The sequence below is a fragment of the Crocuta crocuta genome, unplaced genomic scaffold (assembly GCF_008692635.1).
Source record: "Crocuta crocuta isolate KB4526 unplaced genomic scaffold, BGI_CrCroc_1.0 scaffold67, whole genome shotgun sequence".
Classification (NCBI taxonomy): domain Eukaryota; kingdom Metazoa; phylum Chordata; class Mammalia; order Carnivora; family Hyaenidae; genus Crocuta; species Crocuta crocuta.
The window spans coordinates 2,445,841-2,463,146 of NW_027531896.1; the positions used below are offsets into that span (position 1 = coordinate 2,445,841).

The 17,306-nt window shown below is 46.0% G+C and overlaps 2 protein-coding genes across 4 annotated transcripts in view; both read left to right on the forward strand.

Moving 5' to 3' along the window:
- NPHP1 (nephrocystin 1) overlaps positions 1 to 3,349 on the forward strand; it is a 57,616-nt gene extending 54,267 nt beyond the window's left edge. For both annotated transcript variants that reach the window (XM_077773443.1, XM_077773444.1), the window contains exons 19-20: positions 1,382 to 1,426; positions 2,993 to 3,349. In XM_077773443.1, coding sequence (XP_077629569.1) covers positions 1,382 to 1,426; positions 2,993 to 3,265 — 318 coding nt within the window. In that variant the 3' untranslated portion in view covers positions 3,266 to 3,349. The remainder of the gene's footprint in view (positions 1 to 1,381; positions 1,427 to 2,992) is intronic.
- A 13,600-nt stretch (positions 3,350 to 16,949) lies between these two features.
- MALL (mal, T cell differentiation protein like) overlaps positions 16,950 to 17,306 on the forward strand; it is a 26,300-nt gene continuing 25,943 nt past the window's right edge. For both annotated transcript variants that reach the window (XM_077773504.1, XM_077773505.1), the window contains exon 1: positions 16,950 to 17,057. In XM_077773504.1, the coding sequence (XP_077629630.1) occupies positions 16,950 to 17,057 (108 nt within the window). The remainder of the gene's footprint in view (positions 17,058 to 17,306) is intronic.

Consider the following 17,306-nt stretch of genomic DNA (forward strand, 5'->3'; position numbering starts at 1 on the left):
TGCCCTGAAGTGGCACAGGCCATTCCTGCTCGTGTTTCGTTGGCTGGAACCAATCACATGGCCCCAGTTAACTTCAAGGGAGCTGGGAGATGGAGTCTTCTCCTTGCTCCAGAAGGAAGAAGTGGGCCTCGGTATATAGTACTGGCCCTCCACACACACACGTTTGCTGTTTGCCACTGACTTACTGTAAATGATACACCCTACTGCTTGCTGGTAGCTCAGTGAAAAATGAGATGGGACCTTGATACAACTAACTAACAACAGGCAAGCTTTTCCAGACAGTATGTCTGAAGTTGCTAAGTGATAGTCATGTGAAGTCAGATACCTTTTAAGGTTCACATTATGAAGGGTGTGAGCCTCCTAGTGTCAACTTAGCCAAGTTTAGTTTGTTGTTGGTATTTTAATAATGATAATAATAATAATAATAATAATACCTGGCCTGTTTAGTAAAGCACCCTAGCTCTTGAAGGGGCCTCTTGAAACTCCCCAAGACCTGCAGGTGCAGCAGTCAATGAGGGCGGTAGACCCCAGTCTCATAAGGTAGTTCTTTCATGGTAATAACTGGCCATTCGTGGTAACAGGTCAGGGTAAACACAACCATTCCAAGATCTGGCTCATCAGGGGCACAGCCTGTGGTCTCTTGGTAGGAAACTTCTCTTTCATTTCATGGAGAATCTCATTCTTGGTGCCATCTGTCATATCCACCCCAGGGCCTCCTTACTGAAATAAGGGCTGGTGCTTTCAAGGAATCCATGAAAACAGGCACCAGCAGGAGAATACCTGCAAACAGGCACAAAGCAGAGGCGGGGAATAAGCAGCCGCGGGGATGGGCACATCCCTCTTGCTCACAGTTTGCCCGGAACTAGCACTGAGAAAGGCTTCAATTCATGTGTCTGTGGGATTAATTGAATTCTGGGTTTTTTACTTCCTTAAAGAAGCTTGTATGAATCTTTGTGAACAGAGTGGAGTATTTACTTGCAAAGCTGTACTTCATTTTATCCCCCTCTGATCCCCGTCATCATCATGGCAGACAGGATTGCCAAGAAGTATGGTATTTGGCAGAGTTTCCTATTTTCGTTTACCATCTGAACTTAAAACCTGCATAGTATGTTATTGCTCAGGTACTATGTTTATGCACTTTGCAAGGATCTGTTAGTGTTTCACTGATTCTGTTCTTAAATTAATTTCAACTTGTAAGAATCATGGTGCGTCCAAGGCGTCTTTCACCTCCTGGTCAGTCTGGCTCCAGCTCGTTAGCAGTAGGCGCCTACATATCCACTTCTCACCCATGTAGGGTCCGTACAGTGTTTTTAACCCTGTTCATCTGTGGCAAAGGCTTGTGAATACTCAGATTAATATGATACTTTGATTTACTTTTTAGAGTTCGTGGGCTGAGAAAGAGAGCACATTAAAAAGATCAGAGAAGGTAATGTGATTTTCCACGCTGAACTGAACATTTGCGGCGCTCACTGCTTGCTTACACTTGCTAATAATGCCCGTCTTAGCCAGAGTAGCCGTAGTCATAATCCCTCCCAACCAGTTAAACTGTGTCATCATGGTTGCAAAGACATGTTCCAAGCAGGGTATGGGGGAGCAGTCCTCATGTGAAAAGAAACACTTGATCAAAACAATCATTCCAGATCAGTGAGTGTTATTTGAGAAGTTTCTAAACAAAGTCTCCCAATTGGCTATCAGGTTTCTCTTATTTAGAAAAAAATTCCTCTAGCTCTCAAAGTTCATATCACGTAAGGAGAAGGGAAAAGAAAATTGGCCTAAGCTGTATAATACATTTAAAACTGCATGGCTCATGCTTACATTACCATAGAAGCTCGGTGATTACCACACAGAACTCGTATTCCTCAGTGAGTAATGGCTTCACTGCTCTAATCCAGGACTGACAAACTTTTTCTGTAAAGAGCCACATAGTAAATACATTTGGCTTTGCAGGCTGTAAGGTCCTGTTACAGTACTCTACTCTACCACTGTAGCACAAAGGCAGCTACAGACTACATGTAAACATGTGAGTGGGGCTGGGTTTCTATAAAACTTTATTTACAAACAGAGGCAGTGGGCTGCATTTGGCTTATGGTACATGGTTTCTGTACTTCAAGTCTAACATGTTAACTATCTGCAAGGAACATGGGAGAACAAACAAAAATCCTAAAAACTTTTAAAAACATACACTGTGTATTTTACATAATATACACTATATGTATAATATATATAATATGTATGCTATGTATATGATATATACATATACACACACTATATGTATCATAAAGTGCATTGTGTTTGTAGTTGAGCTTCCATTTGACCAGTACCATCTACACTTGACCTTTGCTAAAATTGGCAGATTTAATGCTTTCTAGGACATCAGTGGACAAGGTGCTGGGCCTCAGGCCTGTAGAAATTGCCGCACACATGGTTGCTTGGAGGAACCATATTTATGTGCAGATCTGATGTGTATAGTATCTCCCCCACCCGACTGCCGTGCTCCCTGAGAGTCCCACCCTGGCCTGTCACTGTCAGGGTTGACTGGTTATGACTGCAGTACTCTTGTTATTTGGGGAGGGTCTGCACATTCTTAGTCCTTGGGTCTCCTTTCTCTGGATTTCATGCTGCCCTTCTTTTGTAACAACTTAACATTGTCTCTGATGTGCTATAACCTAATTAAGGGGACACGGCTACCTTCACATTGTGTTCTAGTCATGTTGCCCTGGAACCACACCTTTATCACCAGAATTAGATTTCAGCACCCCGGTGTCCTTGATGGCACGTGTGGAACCCCTCGGCGGAGCTTAGGAGACACCCTGGTCTCAGAGAGTACTGTTTCCCCACTGAGTAGCTGATTCAGAGCCAATTACTTGCCAGGCACCAATGGCACCCTCCATCTCACCCCTTAGGTGGATTTTAGTTTACGGAGTTCATAGAATTTAACACTTAAAAAGGAATGATGTAGGTCCACTCACAGTTGTTTCTGCTGTTTTCCCAGAGAGACCAAGAGTCCCTGAAGGCCATGTTCCTCCTGGTGTACCACGGCTGTGTGGCGCCTCTTCTGCACTCCACACTCCTGCCCCCGTACAGGTGGGCAGAAGAGGAGACAGAGGCTGCCCGGTGGAAGGTTATCGCGGACTTCCTTAAGCAAAACCAAGGCGGCGAGGGTGGTCTGCAAGCTCTGCTTTCGCCACATGGAGTCCACAAACCTTTTGACATTTCAGAACAGACCTATGACTTCTTGGGTGAAATAAGAAAGAACGCAGCCTGACAATGGTGGCCGTTGATCCACAGCTTCCCACTGAATCGATGGACCCTCCTCGATACCTGAATAAAATGACAGAACCAAAAGTAACCGTTCCATTGTAACTTAGGCTCTATTCTTTTTTATACAGACCACATTCTATAAAAAGTCCTTACCTGAGAATTTGAATATATGTTGATACAATAAAATACATTTCATAAGGAAATAGTGTTATCAAAATTTAGAGAATTTTTTTCAAGAACCAACTAACAAATTTAAGTTGACTGTATTGGTATAAAAGCAAGATTTTTATCAAAAGCTAAATTTGTGATCAAGAAAGTGAAAATACAAATAAACTATTGGGACTACATCAAAATAAAAAGCTTCTGCACAGTGAAGGAAGCAAAAAACCTAAAAGACAGCCTACTGAATGAGAGGAGATATTTGCAAATGACATGTCCGATAAAGGGTTAGTATCCAAAACATATAAAGGACTGATGCAACTCAATACCCCCAAAATAAATAATCCAATTCAAAAATGGGCAGAAGACATGAACATACGTTTCTCCAAAGAACACATACAGATGGCCAACAGACACTTGAAAAGATGCTCAACATCACTGATCATCAGGGAAATGCAAATCAAAACTGATGAAATATCATGTCACATCTGTCAGAATGGCTAAAATCAAAAACACAAGAAACAAGTGTGGGTGAGGATGTGGAGAAAAGGAAGCCTCATGCACTGTTGGTGGGAATGCAATCTAGTGCAGCCACTGTGAAAACAGTATGCAGACTCCTCAAAAAAATTAAAAACATAAATACCCTATGATCTAGTAATTCTACTACTGTGGATTTCCCTAAGAATACAAAAACACTAATTTGAAGGGATACATGCACCCCATGTTTATTACAGCATTATTCACAATAGCCAAATTGTGTAAGCACCCAAGTGTCCATTGATGGATAAATGGATAAAGAAGATTGGCAGGGGGGGCGGGGGCGCCTGGGTGGCTCAGTCAGTTAAGGGTCTGACTTCAGCTCAGGTCATGATCTCACAGTTCATGAGTTCAAGCCCTACATCAGGGTTTGTGTGGACAGCTCAGAGCCTGGAGCCTGCCTTGGATTCTGTGTCTCCCTCTCTCTGCCCCTTCTCTGCTTGTGCTTGGGCTCTGTCTCTCTCAAAAATAAATAAACATTTAGAAAAGACGTATATCTATATCAAAGATATATATAAGATATATAAAAGATATATATGTAGTGGAATATTATTCACCCATAAAAAACAAAATCTTGACATTTGCAACAACATGGATGGATCTAGAGAGTATAATGCTGAGGGAAATAGAGGAAAACAAATACCGTATGATTTCACTCATAGATGGAATTTAAGAAAACAAATGAACAAAAGGAAAAGAAGACAAGCCAAGAAACAGACTTAACTATAGGAAGCAAAATGATGGTTACCATAGTGGAGAGATGGGGGAAATAGGAGATGGAGATTAAAGAGGATGCTTATCATGATGAAAAAGATAAAATTATTTTAAAAAAGAAATTGAAAATACAGTCTGCAGAATGAGAAAAGATCATTGTAAATCATATGTTTGATAATAGTCTATATAAAAATATATTATTGTTGCTAATAAAAGCTATGTTGTGAAATGAAGGAGGAATCGGAAAAAAAATATGCTAAGAATCATTCGATTCAGTCTACTATTTGAATGTGATTTATCCTAATTAGAAATAAAAGCAGGATCTAGTTTTGCCTTTTCGAGTCCATATTAGTGCTCTTTCAAAAACGAAAAACAAAAACCTTTCAGGCTTCGAGGAATGAGTCAACCTACCCCTCTGTCAGAGAGCAAAGGTTTTGTTGCATTCAAATAAACTTGTGGCTGCTGGTGAATTGTCTCAAGACTTCACTGTTAATAGTAATAATACAGCTGGCATTTATCGAGTGCCTCCTATGCATATCTTCAGTTAACTAGGTTAGTCCCCACAGCCACTATGGGAATTAGGTACTGATTTGTTCCTGTATTATTGCTGAAGAAACAGGCCAGGCAGGTGAAGCACTTGGTCCAAAGACAGCTAGTAAGTAGCATAGACAATATACCAAGTAAAGGTCATGTATAATTTTCCACAATCTCATGTATGATTTTCCACAACCAAAGATATTCCTCTCATCAGAACAAACACTGAGGAATCGCAGGTGCAAATAAAACACGAGAACGCTATTTGAAGAAAAACATGATCAAATTAGAGTTTAACCTGCATGGCCAGAGGACCAACTGAGGTACTTTTTCAGGCCACACGCGGCCTTAAAACAGTCCCTTACTTGCAGAGATCCACCATATTCTGAAACTCCTCGGCTTCAACTTAATTAGCTTGCCCGCAACCATTAATCTAAACTCCACTTGGGCCTTCATCTCAGAAATGAACATGGTATGTAAGGGTTCCCAGCCACAAATCGGACAAGGGAACTTGGCCTTGACAAGGAGATTTCACTGTATCTCCAAGAGCTATATTCTGGAGCCTCTCTCCCTCTGCCCTCTGTGCCATGCGGGCAGCTGAACGTCCAGACACCATTCGTATGGCCATCCCGATGCAGTTGCCCTGACCTCTTCCCCAGCCACTGTCTCCCTCTCTCAGGGACCAAGGCCCTCTGCAGCTCCTGCTTCAAGGGAAAGAGGTTTCTGCCTTTCTAAATGGAGGTAGTGAACATGTGTGCAGGGACTTTCCCTCATTCTGTCACTGAGTTGCCTCCTCTTAGGCCCTTGCAGTCTCATTTGAAGATACACGAAACCATGTCACTCACCATTGTGAAGTTCATTTTTTTGGTAGAATCCTTAACTCCTTATCCTACTCGGGGTTTGTTTNTTTTTTTTGATCACTCAGCATTAGGCCAGCAGTTGGGCATTTTCAATGAAAGAAAATATTGCTGGTGAATTCCTTTCAGCAAATGTACCCATGAAGAGCACAAGCTTTCTTTACTAGATGTTTTCAGGCTGTCTTCCGTGTTTATTTGAAATGTGTCATGATTAACAAATGTGGGCAACTTCATAGTTTCTGACACATGAGGAAAATATGGGAACATGAGAGAAAAGAGTTTCAGAAAGGATTAGGCCAAAAAACAAAGCAATAGGCAGTTAGTCTCCGAGGAGAGGACAGTTCCTCAAGCGAGTACATCTCTGCCATTAAGAGCCTCCACTCTTCAGTCATTGGAATCTTTAAAAAAAATACAAAAAAAAAAAAACAAAACACTGAAGCCTCCCTGGCTTTTTTAATGTCACTTTCTACTTCCAAAACAGGAAGGGTTTGTCAGGCAGCCAAAAACATCCTGGAAATGAGTCCTGGGGTCTGTTTCAAGAAGCGTGACTTGGCAACGCTGAATTAATTGTGAGTGCCTTAGTGGGGGAGCAGCAACAAGGTGACCAGCAGACCTTTGCCGAGTGACCCTGAATGTGCTGCCTTCCTGTGAGGCCAGGGGGACTCCCCGCAGCAGAACCACTGGTGGCAGGAAGGGGTTGTGAAACTGGAAACTACATGGTCCTCTCCTCCCCAACCTCCCAGCCTCTTGTAATTGATTGAGTGTCATATCCATGAGATCCGCTGGAGGTGAAGAATGTTGCACTCCCCTCATGGACTGGATGGTGCAATCTTAGTCTTGAGTGCTCTTTAGGGTGCCAGGGATGAGGCCTGAACAACTCACAAGGAACCATTTGAAATATATAAAACCACACACAAACAGAGCAGGTTTAACTTGCCAACCTGGTAGCATCTGGGAATCCCATCAGTAGAGGGAGGGAGCTGGAAGTGTCATCGAGCAGCTGAAGGCTTTGTCAATTTGCAGCATTAGAGGATATCCTTTGCCGTGAAATGGCCCTGCTTCCTCTCACTTCCTCTCCTGGGAAGCATTCCAAGTTGGGAAGTTCTCTTGGGGCGTGGAGGCGATCAGAGCGAGCTGTCTACCTAGCTGCTCTGTGTTCTGTTTGCTCAAACCAGAGAATCGGAGACCAAACCCTACCTACTTGAGGCACCGTGCATGAATTTTATCATTGTCCGTTCCTTTATTCATTCAGCGTGTATTCGCTGAGTACCTACTATACTCCAGGCCCAGCATTCGGCTTTGAGGACACAGGGGGAGCAGCCCCCACATGAGCCCTGTCCTAACTTACTATGCACGAGGTGGACAGCAGTAAACACGAGAACTACAAAGGAAGAGCACAGACCTTTGTTGTTGCCATTCTACCTGCGTTCCAACCCTACTGGGGCCTGGAATACTAACAGCACTGCAGCGGGAGCACATAAGCAGTGGGTGTAGTGATTTCTCCTTATCTGCATCCTCTCTCCCTCAACTCCTCTATCAGACCCTCAGGGACCGACTAGCTTCCCACCCATGTTTGGAGGTATGTATGCCTCACTATCTGAACTCCCGCCCTTCACTCTGAAACTCAGGAACACTTGGATCTGACGACCTTGTATCTCTCAGCACCCAGACTCGCCACCGGATCTGGATGGGGAGGGCGGGTGAAGCCATGAGTGAAGACATGAGTCCCACATAGGAAAATGGAGGCCTCGGGCTTTATGACTCCACAATGACACACCAGATGAGAGGGCATGTCCATCTGCAGACAGCAATAGAAGATGAAAATCACGCATGGAATACAGCTCAAATTCAGGACTTTGATAGTGTGTCTATCGCTTAGCCCATTTCTCACACCCTGGAGACAGACTGGACCTTAACCTGCTCTCTTGTGTCAGACTTTGCTGGCAAAGTTTCACTTTGCAGAACTTTGTCCTTTCGGAGAGGCCACTTTAGGGGATAAGAGGAAAAGGCTCCAAGCTTTCTGAGCTCTCCTCCAGGTAGCTATCTCTGGACGACCCAAACATTATCCCAGTAAGTCTCTCCTCTTTCCTCGAAGCTACCCTTTGGGCCTGAAATGTTCTGCACCTGCCCAAACACCAGAGACAGACTGCCCAGAGACAGTCTGCACCAGAGACAGTTTGCCCAGGAGCCAGACTCTGTTCTGCCTGACAGCCTCAAAAACAACATGAACCATGACCTCCTCCCAAGCCTGTGCCTATCCATGTGTGCATTTTATCTCCCTGGTTTGAGAGTCGAGGTGACCTTGACTTGTAGAGGCAGTAGCTGCAGTCAAGCTGTGCCTGAATCGAGAGGCTAGAGCCATTGGGACACGTGTGTCCCTGCAGCATAAAGGGGAAGAGTTGTCTGTGCCCCTTTTCCTGCAGTAGAAAGTTGTTTCAGTGGCCGCTGGCATTTTTGATGCCCAGCATCCATCTACTTCTTTCCTGGTAGCTTTATTCCTATTCCTCTTACACACATGCACACACACACACACACACACACACACACACACACACACTTTTATCCCAGCTCCAGGGGTAGGCCCTGATTGGCCCTGGTACATCAGCATGCCCCATTGCCCTGTCTCAGTGAGGGGCCTGGGAATGGACCAACAGAGAGGAAATCCCAGGAGATTTACTCCTACCAGAGCACTTTTCATTCCCTGCCAAGTGTAGTGGGAGACGTGAAATCACTGACAATGTCAGGGACATTGTCACCAGGAAGAGAGAGCCTAGAGTGTGTGTCTATGGGGGAGATTGGGGGCTTGCCCTGACTGAGGTCAAGGATGAAGCCAACAACTGTTGGGGCGCCTGGGTGGCTTAGTCGGTTAGGCGTCCGACTTTCGCTTAGGTCATGATCTCGCGGTTCGTGGGTTCAAGCCCCACGTCGGGCTCTGTGCTGACTGCCAGCTCAGAGCCTGGAGCCTATTTCAGAGTCTGTATCTCCCTCTCTCTCTGACCCTCCCCTGCTCATGCTGTCTCTCTCTCTATCTCTCTCCTAGAAATTAAAAAAAAAAAAAAAAAAAGGATGAAGCCAACTGCAGTGACAGTGACAGGTGGGGCTCACAGGCAGAGGGGATCTAGACCCCCAGTAGCATTGCTTGAGCCTCTGGATCCAGCCTCACCTGAAGGCAGAATTCCCTCTGAACTTCTCACTTTCCCTAGGTAATCTATTCCCTCCATTGGTTTTTTTTTATTAAAAAAAGTTTTTTTACGTTTATTTATTATTAAGAGACAGACAGAGCATGGCAAGGGAGGGACAGAGAGAGTGACAGACACAGAATCTGAAGCAGGCTCCAGGCTCTGAGCTCTCAGCACAGAGCCCAAAGCGGGGCTCGAACTCACAAGCCGCCAGATCATGACCTGAGCCGAAGTCAGACATGTAACCGACTTGAGCCACCCAGTCTTCCCTCCACTGTTAACGTTGGAATGGGTTCTCCCAACCCCTGCAATGGGAAGAGCCCTAAGGGATACCACCGGCTATCCTGTCCCCAGGCATCCGTGGCGTTCTCCTGGCCTGCACCTTATTTGTCAGGCAACCAGTAAATCTTTTCTGAAAAACATATGAGGCGGTTTATTGGTGGGGAGAGAGGTTGAGGAAGAGGAGTCAAAAAAAAGATGGGCAGTTGTCTCCAAAGTCGTTATGACTGAAAGCATAGATTCAGTCATTTGAAAACATTTATTGAGTGCTTACTGTGTTCCAGGCAGTATTCAAAATGAGCAAAATTACTGCTGTCCTGAAGTCAACATCCTGGGNTCTAGTCAAATAGAGATTAGTGGTGAGTTTCCCATTTTCTGTCCTCTGATATCACCAGGCCTGGGTCAGACACAACGTGAAACCCAGCACTGTGCACGGGATACAGACCAAAAATCCTCTCCAAAAGGAGCCCTCTATTTCTGGTCTGAGGAAGGGGTAAGAGAGCCCCTACAGGTCCAAGAGAGAGTAGAACACCCCTGTTTCTATTTGTCTTTCACATTCTTTCCTGCCCCAGCCCCCAGCTGTGACAGTAGTGGTGAAAGCAAGTGGCAGCCAGGCAGGTAACTAGAGGGAAACTCTTCTCTCTGACCACAGGAATCCTAAGAGCATGGGGGATATCCCGGATGCTTTTTCTCCCTTTCTCTCTGTCTCTGTCCCTGTAACTCTCGGTGTGTGTGTGTGTGTGTGTGTGTGTGTGTGTGTGTGTGTGTGTGTGTTGGTACAGCAGAGTGGAGAAACGAAATTCCTGGCTTTTCAGCCAGAGCACCAAGGTGAGAGGGGAAGGGGCAGGATGTCCTGGAAAGTAGAGAGTGGTGGGGAGTTCACAGAGAGGGGAGAGCTCAAGAAAGTGATTCCCTAAAATGGCGTATGAATGCCTGNTGTGTTGGTGCAGCAGAGTGGAGAAACGAAATTCCTGGCTTTTCAGCCAGAGCACCAAGGTGAGAGGGGAAGGGGCAGGATGTCCTGGAAAGTAGAGAGTGGTGGGGAGTTCACAGAGAGGGGAGAGCTCAAGAAAGTGATTCCCTAAAATGGCGTATGAATGCCTGAGCTCACCCGAAGATGGACCCTACACAGCATCCCAAAGGGTTTAGCACTGAGCTCCAGGGTCCCAGACTTGTCCCAAGTCCCAGACTGGCACACACACACCGAGCAGATTGGAATAGCACTGCAAAACCTTTAAGAATGTAACCGATGATGATGGTGTTCAGTGCTTACAGCCCAGAGATGGTAGGGAGCAGCTCGCAGCCTGAACCTAACCAGGCATTTGCCTGATATCAAACAAATCACCATTCTTACAGGATTTAAACAAGACCGCAATTGCATCACAATATTAACAATGTCCAGATAATCCAAAATTACAGGATATTTGGAGCCCCAGGAAAATCTCCACATCTCTCAAGGAAAAGGACAAAGGGACCATCAAGAGGCAACTCTGAGGTGGCCCAAGAGCTAAGAGACCTTAAAGCAGCTATTCTAGTCATGCTGCAAGAAATAGGGGCAAATCTTGAAACAAACAGAAAGATCGTCTCAATGGAGAAATAGGCAATACAAGAAGAATGGAATTGAAGTTTGGGGAATTAAAACTCTAGTAACCAAAATGAAACCATTCATGGAATGGACTCCATTTCTTTTTCTCTTAAGTTCTTTAAAATATGTGCGAAAGTTGAAAGCAAAAGTCATAGTATTGTCTGGTGAGCTTTGAATTTACGTGTATACAATACACATGACAATGTGATGGGAAAACAAGAGGGTAAAGGTACCTACATGGTCTTAAGGTTTCTGCATTCCACTGCAAGTGGCAAGATATTAATTCTGAGGAGACCGGAAAGTTAATTGTGAATGTTGTAATTCCGAGAGCAGACTTCTAAACAAACAGTAAAGGGGCATAGTCAAAACTCAATACGTGAGCCAAAGTGGCCAATAAAAATATTCCAAAAATCCAAAAGAATGCAGGACAGAGGAAACAAAGAAATGAAACACAAAGCAAACAGATAAAAAACAAAAATAAAACGGTAGACCTAAATCCAAACTTATCAATAATTACATTCAGTCTAAATATTCTAAACACGCCAAAGGCAGCAAACTCCAGCAAGAACTTTAAAAGAAAAAGGACCCAACTAAAGCCTAATCACAGAAAAAGAAACCATGTAAACATAGTTATAAAAGTAAGTTGAAAGTAAAGGCATGGAAGGGTGGGTGCCTGGGTGGCTCAGTCAATTAACCGTCCGACTTCAGCTCAGGTCATGACCTCACAGTTCATGGGTATGAGCCCTGTGTCAGGCTCTGTGCTGACAGCTCAGGGCCTGGAGCCTGCTTCAGATTCTGTGTCTCCCTCTCTTTCTGCCCCTCCCCCCCAAAAAAAATAAATAAACCAAAAAAAATTTTTTAAAGAAATTAAGGGGTAGAAAAATCCAACCCCAAATGTGATATAATATACATGCAAACATCAATCACAAGCAACAGTACTTGCACATATTGTTAGTGGGAACATAAATAGAGTAAAACTTTGGTTTGCAAGTATTATTTGTTCCGGGAACACGCTTGTAATCCAAGGCATTTGTATATCAAAGTGAATTTCTCCATAAGAAATAATGGAAACTCAGATGATGCATTCCACAACCCAAAAAAATATTCATGTAAAAATGATTACAATACTGTAATATAATACAAAATAATAAAGAAAATACAAAATATAAAGAAAAATAAACAAATTCACCTGCACTTACCTTTGAAAACCTTCGTGGCTGGTGTGAGGGAGATGAGAGAAGGGTTATTGTGTAGGATGACGCTCACTGTCACTAACAGAATCACTGCTCTCTATTGGCTCAATGGAATCTTTTTCTTTTCGTGCACCTTTAATGAGGAGCCTATCCAATGACGCTTGCTTTTGCTCCTTCTGAGGATTTCACAGAAATGTAATTTGCATCATCGTTAAACAGATTCACTGCTCCCACTGCTACAGCCTTATTTGGGTGGTGCCTTTCTACCACATTTTGCACTGTTTCCCACATTTTACACATCTCCCTAATCTCATTTGAAGTGAGGGATTCCTCCACATTTTTCTCTTCCTCCTCTGCAGATAAGATACAGACATAGACTCCCTATACAGTCTTGCAATTTCAGCCGCTCACATACCTTGTTCATACTTCTTGATGATTTCCTTCTTAACTTCCACCATAATCACCTCCTTCTTCTTCCCACCTTTCTTTTCAACCTTTTTCTGCATGGAGGCCATTGTATATGCTCGCACGGATGTGACTACAGTACGGTATTAATAATACTCTTGTCATGTATTATATTTAATGTAACTGGCAATAAGGCAGCAGAGGAAAGGTCCAGATCTGCAGGCAGCCTGACCCAGAATGAAGCAAAGCATTGCTGAGCTTACTCTTTATGGAAATACAAAGGACTGTCCATGGGTGCTTTCAAGTGACAAAAACACACTAGTGCCAGTTGTTTCCAGTGTTCTGAAAAATCACTGATTCCTGCCAAACACCCGTGGCCTGAGACAGAGCATCTGAGCATGGGAGACAGTCATCCACAATTCCACAGCGAGAGAAAGAGAGAGAGAGAGAAACATTGGCTCAGTTGTGGTCATGTAATATTCTGCATCACATACTACTCAAATTACAAAACATTGCTCGTGTATCAAGTTAAAATTTATTAGAAATGTTTGCTCGTCTTACGGAACACTCGCAGAGCAAGTTACTTGCAATTCAAGGCTGTACTGAAGTTTAAACCACTTAGTAAAATAGCTTGACGTCATCTGCTAAAAACACATACCACGTGACCCACCATTCTACTCCTAAGACATTCCCAATAGAAGTGCATACATAGATGCACATGTTCTAGAAGTTCATAGTAGTGTTCTTAATCATAATCCCCACTGAAAGGACTCCAATGTGCAGAAACAACAGATTGATAAAGTGGCTCACGCTCCTAAGGTGGAACACTGAGGCAGTGAGTGAGCTACAAGCCACAGTGACATGGACGAGTTTCACAGACGCCGTCACGTTGAGTGAAAGAAGGCAGACAGAAAGGAATCCATCCAGAAACAGGCAAAACCAGCCTACAGGGTTAGGACATCATGAGAACAAGTATCAGGGAGGAGGGAGGGCAAAATGCCTGGGAGCTTGGCAACACTCTGTGCTCTGAGTGGCAGTTTCATGGTCTGGATGTTTTGTGCGCTCTTTCTGTAAGTGTACTATGCATTAAGGAAAACAATTTTGAAACTAGTTTTTTAAATTAGGGTGGAAATACTAACAGAGGAGGTTCTGTTGTTACAGAAAGGAAAGAGGGCCAGAAGAGATTTCAGGGTTAGAATTAGATAAACAGGCAAGTACTCGTGAAGCATCTGCGGAACCATCCTAAATAGTTTCATGTGGATTATCCCACTGAACCCACTCCAATGCAACGATCGTAATCAGCAGCTTCAGATACTATTGCATGATTTTCAGGATTAACTCTCATTCTCAGTCCATGAGGTGGAAACCAGCAGGCCCTTCGCAGAAGAATCTGGAAGGCCCCTCTTCTGGGCCTGGCATTCTCCGCAGCCTCACAGCAGATTTCTGACCTCGTTTTCAAGTGCATTCCTACCCACGGCCCCAGAGGAGCGTGGACTGGGCTTTCAAATTTTATTTCACTTTTTACTTAAAAAAATTTCCTTGTGCGAAACCTAAGTTCGTTGTGTGGGATGGAAAGCATGGCAGAGGCATCCTTTTGCTCGTTCATTTTTCTTTGAGAGTTTCTGTGAAAAGTAAAAACTCGTTTCCTAATATGTTTTCAGATAATATAACTTTTTATACAGAATGTTTAACAGTTGTGTTGGAGTAAGTTTCTTGAGACATAGAGTAAAAAAAATGCAACTGTATCCAAAAAGAAAAAAGGGGGGAAAGGCCCAGCAGGAGGAAGATGCCACCAAAACGCAGCTTGGCAGATGCTGTGGGGGCATCACACTGCAAACGCGGTTTGTTTATCTGAGGCCGTCCGTTAAGATACCCGACAGGACCCGATGCAGCTGGGAAAGCATCTCCTTCTGCAGGAGCCCAGGGTGCGTGAGAACAGCTATCGCCGTAGAGGGTCTGCTGACACCTCCTCCAGGAATACGGAAACGAAACTCCGAATCCTTTCAGGAACGCGTGAGCTGTTCTCCATTGCTTCCCAGTTGAAGCTGTTCTTTTTTTTTTTTTTTTTTAATATGTTATTTACTTTTGAGAGAGAGATAGAGACAGCATGAGCAGGGGAGGGTCAGAGAGGGAGGGAGACACGGAATCTGAAGCAGGCTCCAGGCTCTGAGCTGGCAGTCAGCACAGAGCCCGATGCGGGGCTCGAACCCACGAACTGCGAGATGAATGACCTGAGCCGAAGTCAGACGCTTAACCGACTGAGCCACCCAGGCGCCCCGAAGCTGTTCTTAACAGCTCTGAGCTTCTGCCCTTTCCGGGATCTCACTACCTGTGATGCATTATGAATCCTTGCAGCTTCCTTACAAATAGCTTAAGTAGAGTGTCCTATGCTTTGGCACAGATAACACGACATCACTTCATTACATGTAAACTCTTTAAAATATGCCAAAGTGTTTATGAACTTGTTTTGTCACATCTTCGGTTCTTAATGGGCTAATTGCCTCAGGAGGTATAAGTGGCTCAGGACCTGTCAGCCTCTAAGGGGCCCCAGGTTCTATTATTACTTCTGCTTCATAGATGACAAATGAGGGCCATGTTTTCCTTCTTGCTTTCCCTAAACTGCTCCCATGATGCCCTGCTGTCAGTGGTCAAGTCAAAGCACCCTACAGGCCATAAGAGTGGCTCAGGGCTTACTTATGACCTTCAGGAGAGGTGGCAAGAGGTGGGATTCCTGAGGCGATGCCTGCTTAGCGTGAGTTCACCCTGCAAACAAGGCGGGGGCCAGATGGCAGGTGGGATTAGGGCCTCACTTTCTTCCTGGGTCTCCATGGGCCTGAGGAGGCTGGCTTAAGGTTTACTTGGCTTGTTCTTTGCCTCTCCTTGCAATGCCTTGCTTTGGGCTTCGTTTATCCAAAGCCGCCCTCTCTGCTGGCCGTCCCCCAACCAGGCAAAGGCCCAGCTGGCTGTCCCACTGACCCAGGAGGGCAGGCCCTGGAACTCACCACTCTTGCTCATGAATAGGCACTGGCCTCTTGCGGGGGCTGCTAGTTACCCCAGCACACAAGGCTGTCCTTCCCACATCCCTTCCTCCCCAGGGAGCAGCTCCCAGACTGGCCTCCCAGGGCTGAGGTTGAGGCCATGGAGGGCAGGGAGAAGGGACCCCAACCCCAAGCACCCCCAGCAGACTCTGGGTTTCCAAGCCTTTCTGCAAGTAGTCAACTCTAAGGTGGAGAAGCAAAGGACTCAAGCCTCCAGGATCTATCTTTAAAGTGCAAGGAGCTGCTTGGCCACTGGGTCACAGCCCCCCTGATGGGCCAGCGGGTGGGCGGGAGGCAGGAAGGAACTGCCTGGCCCCAAGCCCGGCTCCTGGCGACACTGCGGGGGGGCCACTGCAGGGAAGGAGGAAGGCAGCACCCAGCCAACTGAGCCCTTCTCCGGTGCCTGCCGAGGGACGCCTGCCGGGGTGGACTTCTCCCTGCTCTGTGAAGTCCTCCCTCTGCTCTGTCAGCAGAGAGACCCGGAGGGGAGGGCGGTGAAGGGGGTGCAGAGGGAGAAGGAAACGCCAAGTCCCTGGGGACAGGAGCTGGAAGTGAGTGCGGCTTCTCTCCCTCTGTTTGAGATGGAGGGTGACCGGCCCCCCAGGAGTGGGGAAGAAGGGACCCAGACAGCAGGGCCAGAAGGATATAAGACCCAGCATTGTCAGCGACCAGCTCTGTGACCTTAACTAACAGATTCGCCGTGTCCTTACTTGGGAAGGCGATAAAATAGCCTTGTGCATGGCTGTGGGAAGAACCAGAGTTGCCTACAGATTGCTTAGCTCGGCTTAGCTCATAGTAGGGCCTCAATAAACAGTCTTTGTCATGGCAAGCTGCCTTTGCCTGTGTTCAGGCCACAGGGTTGAGGCGTGGTGGCTGTAGCTGGCATCCCCTGGAGTAATATGCTCCAGGATTCAAAAATTCCTTAGGAAGGAAAATGTAGGAAGAGACTCCTGCCCTCCTTGCCTCAGTGTGCCCAGCGGCTCTGCCCCAGCGGGCCAAGGCCCATCTGATGCAAATCCGAATCCGCAGTCGCATTTCACTGAGGAGTCTCTTGGCCAGAGCCAGTGGAAGGACCTGCTCGGCTGGAACTTTTTTTTTCCCCTCCCAGGCGACGTCTGATGGGTGTGTCGGACAGGAGGTGATATTTGACGGCCCCGCGGAGCCTGCGAGCTGCTGCGGAGCCAAGGGCACCAGGCACTGGGAGCGAGATGGCCTCCCCGGACCCACCGCCCGCCACCAGCTACGCCCCGCCCGACGTGCCCCTGGGGGTCTCGCTGTTCCTCACCATCCCCTACGCCTTCTTCTTGCCGGAGCTGGTGAGTGCGCCCCGCGGCCCGCCTGCAGAGGGGAGGGTCCGGAGACGCTGGCCGGTGGCTAGAGCGAGCTCCCTGGAGAAAGGGGACTCGGACCAGATCTGATGTGGTCTCCGATCTCCCCCCCAACTCGGACTCTGCCCGGAAGGTCCCTCATCCCTCCCTCTGCTCCCCTGGCTTCTTCTGCAGTGTGAGTGGGTTTCCTCCTTCTAAAACAAACCCACCACAGGTGACAAGCAGGATACTTGGTGA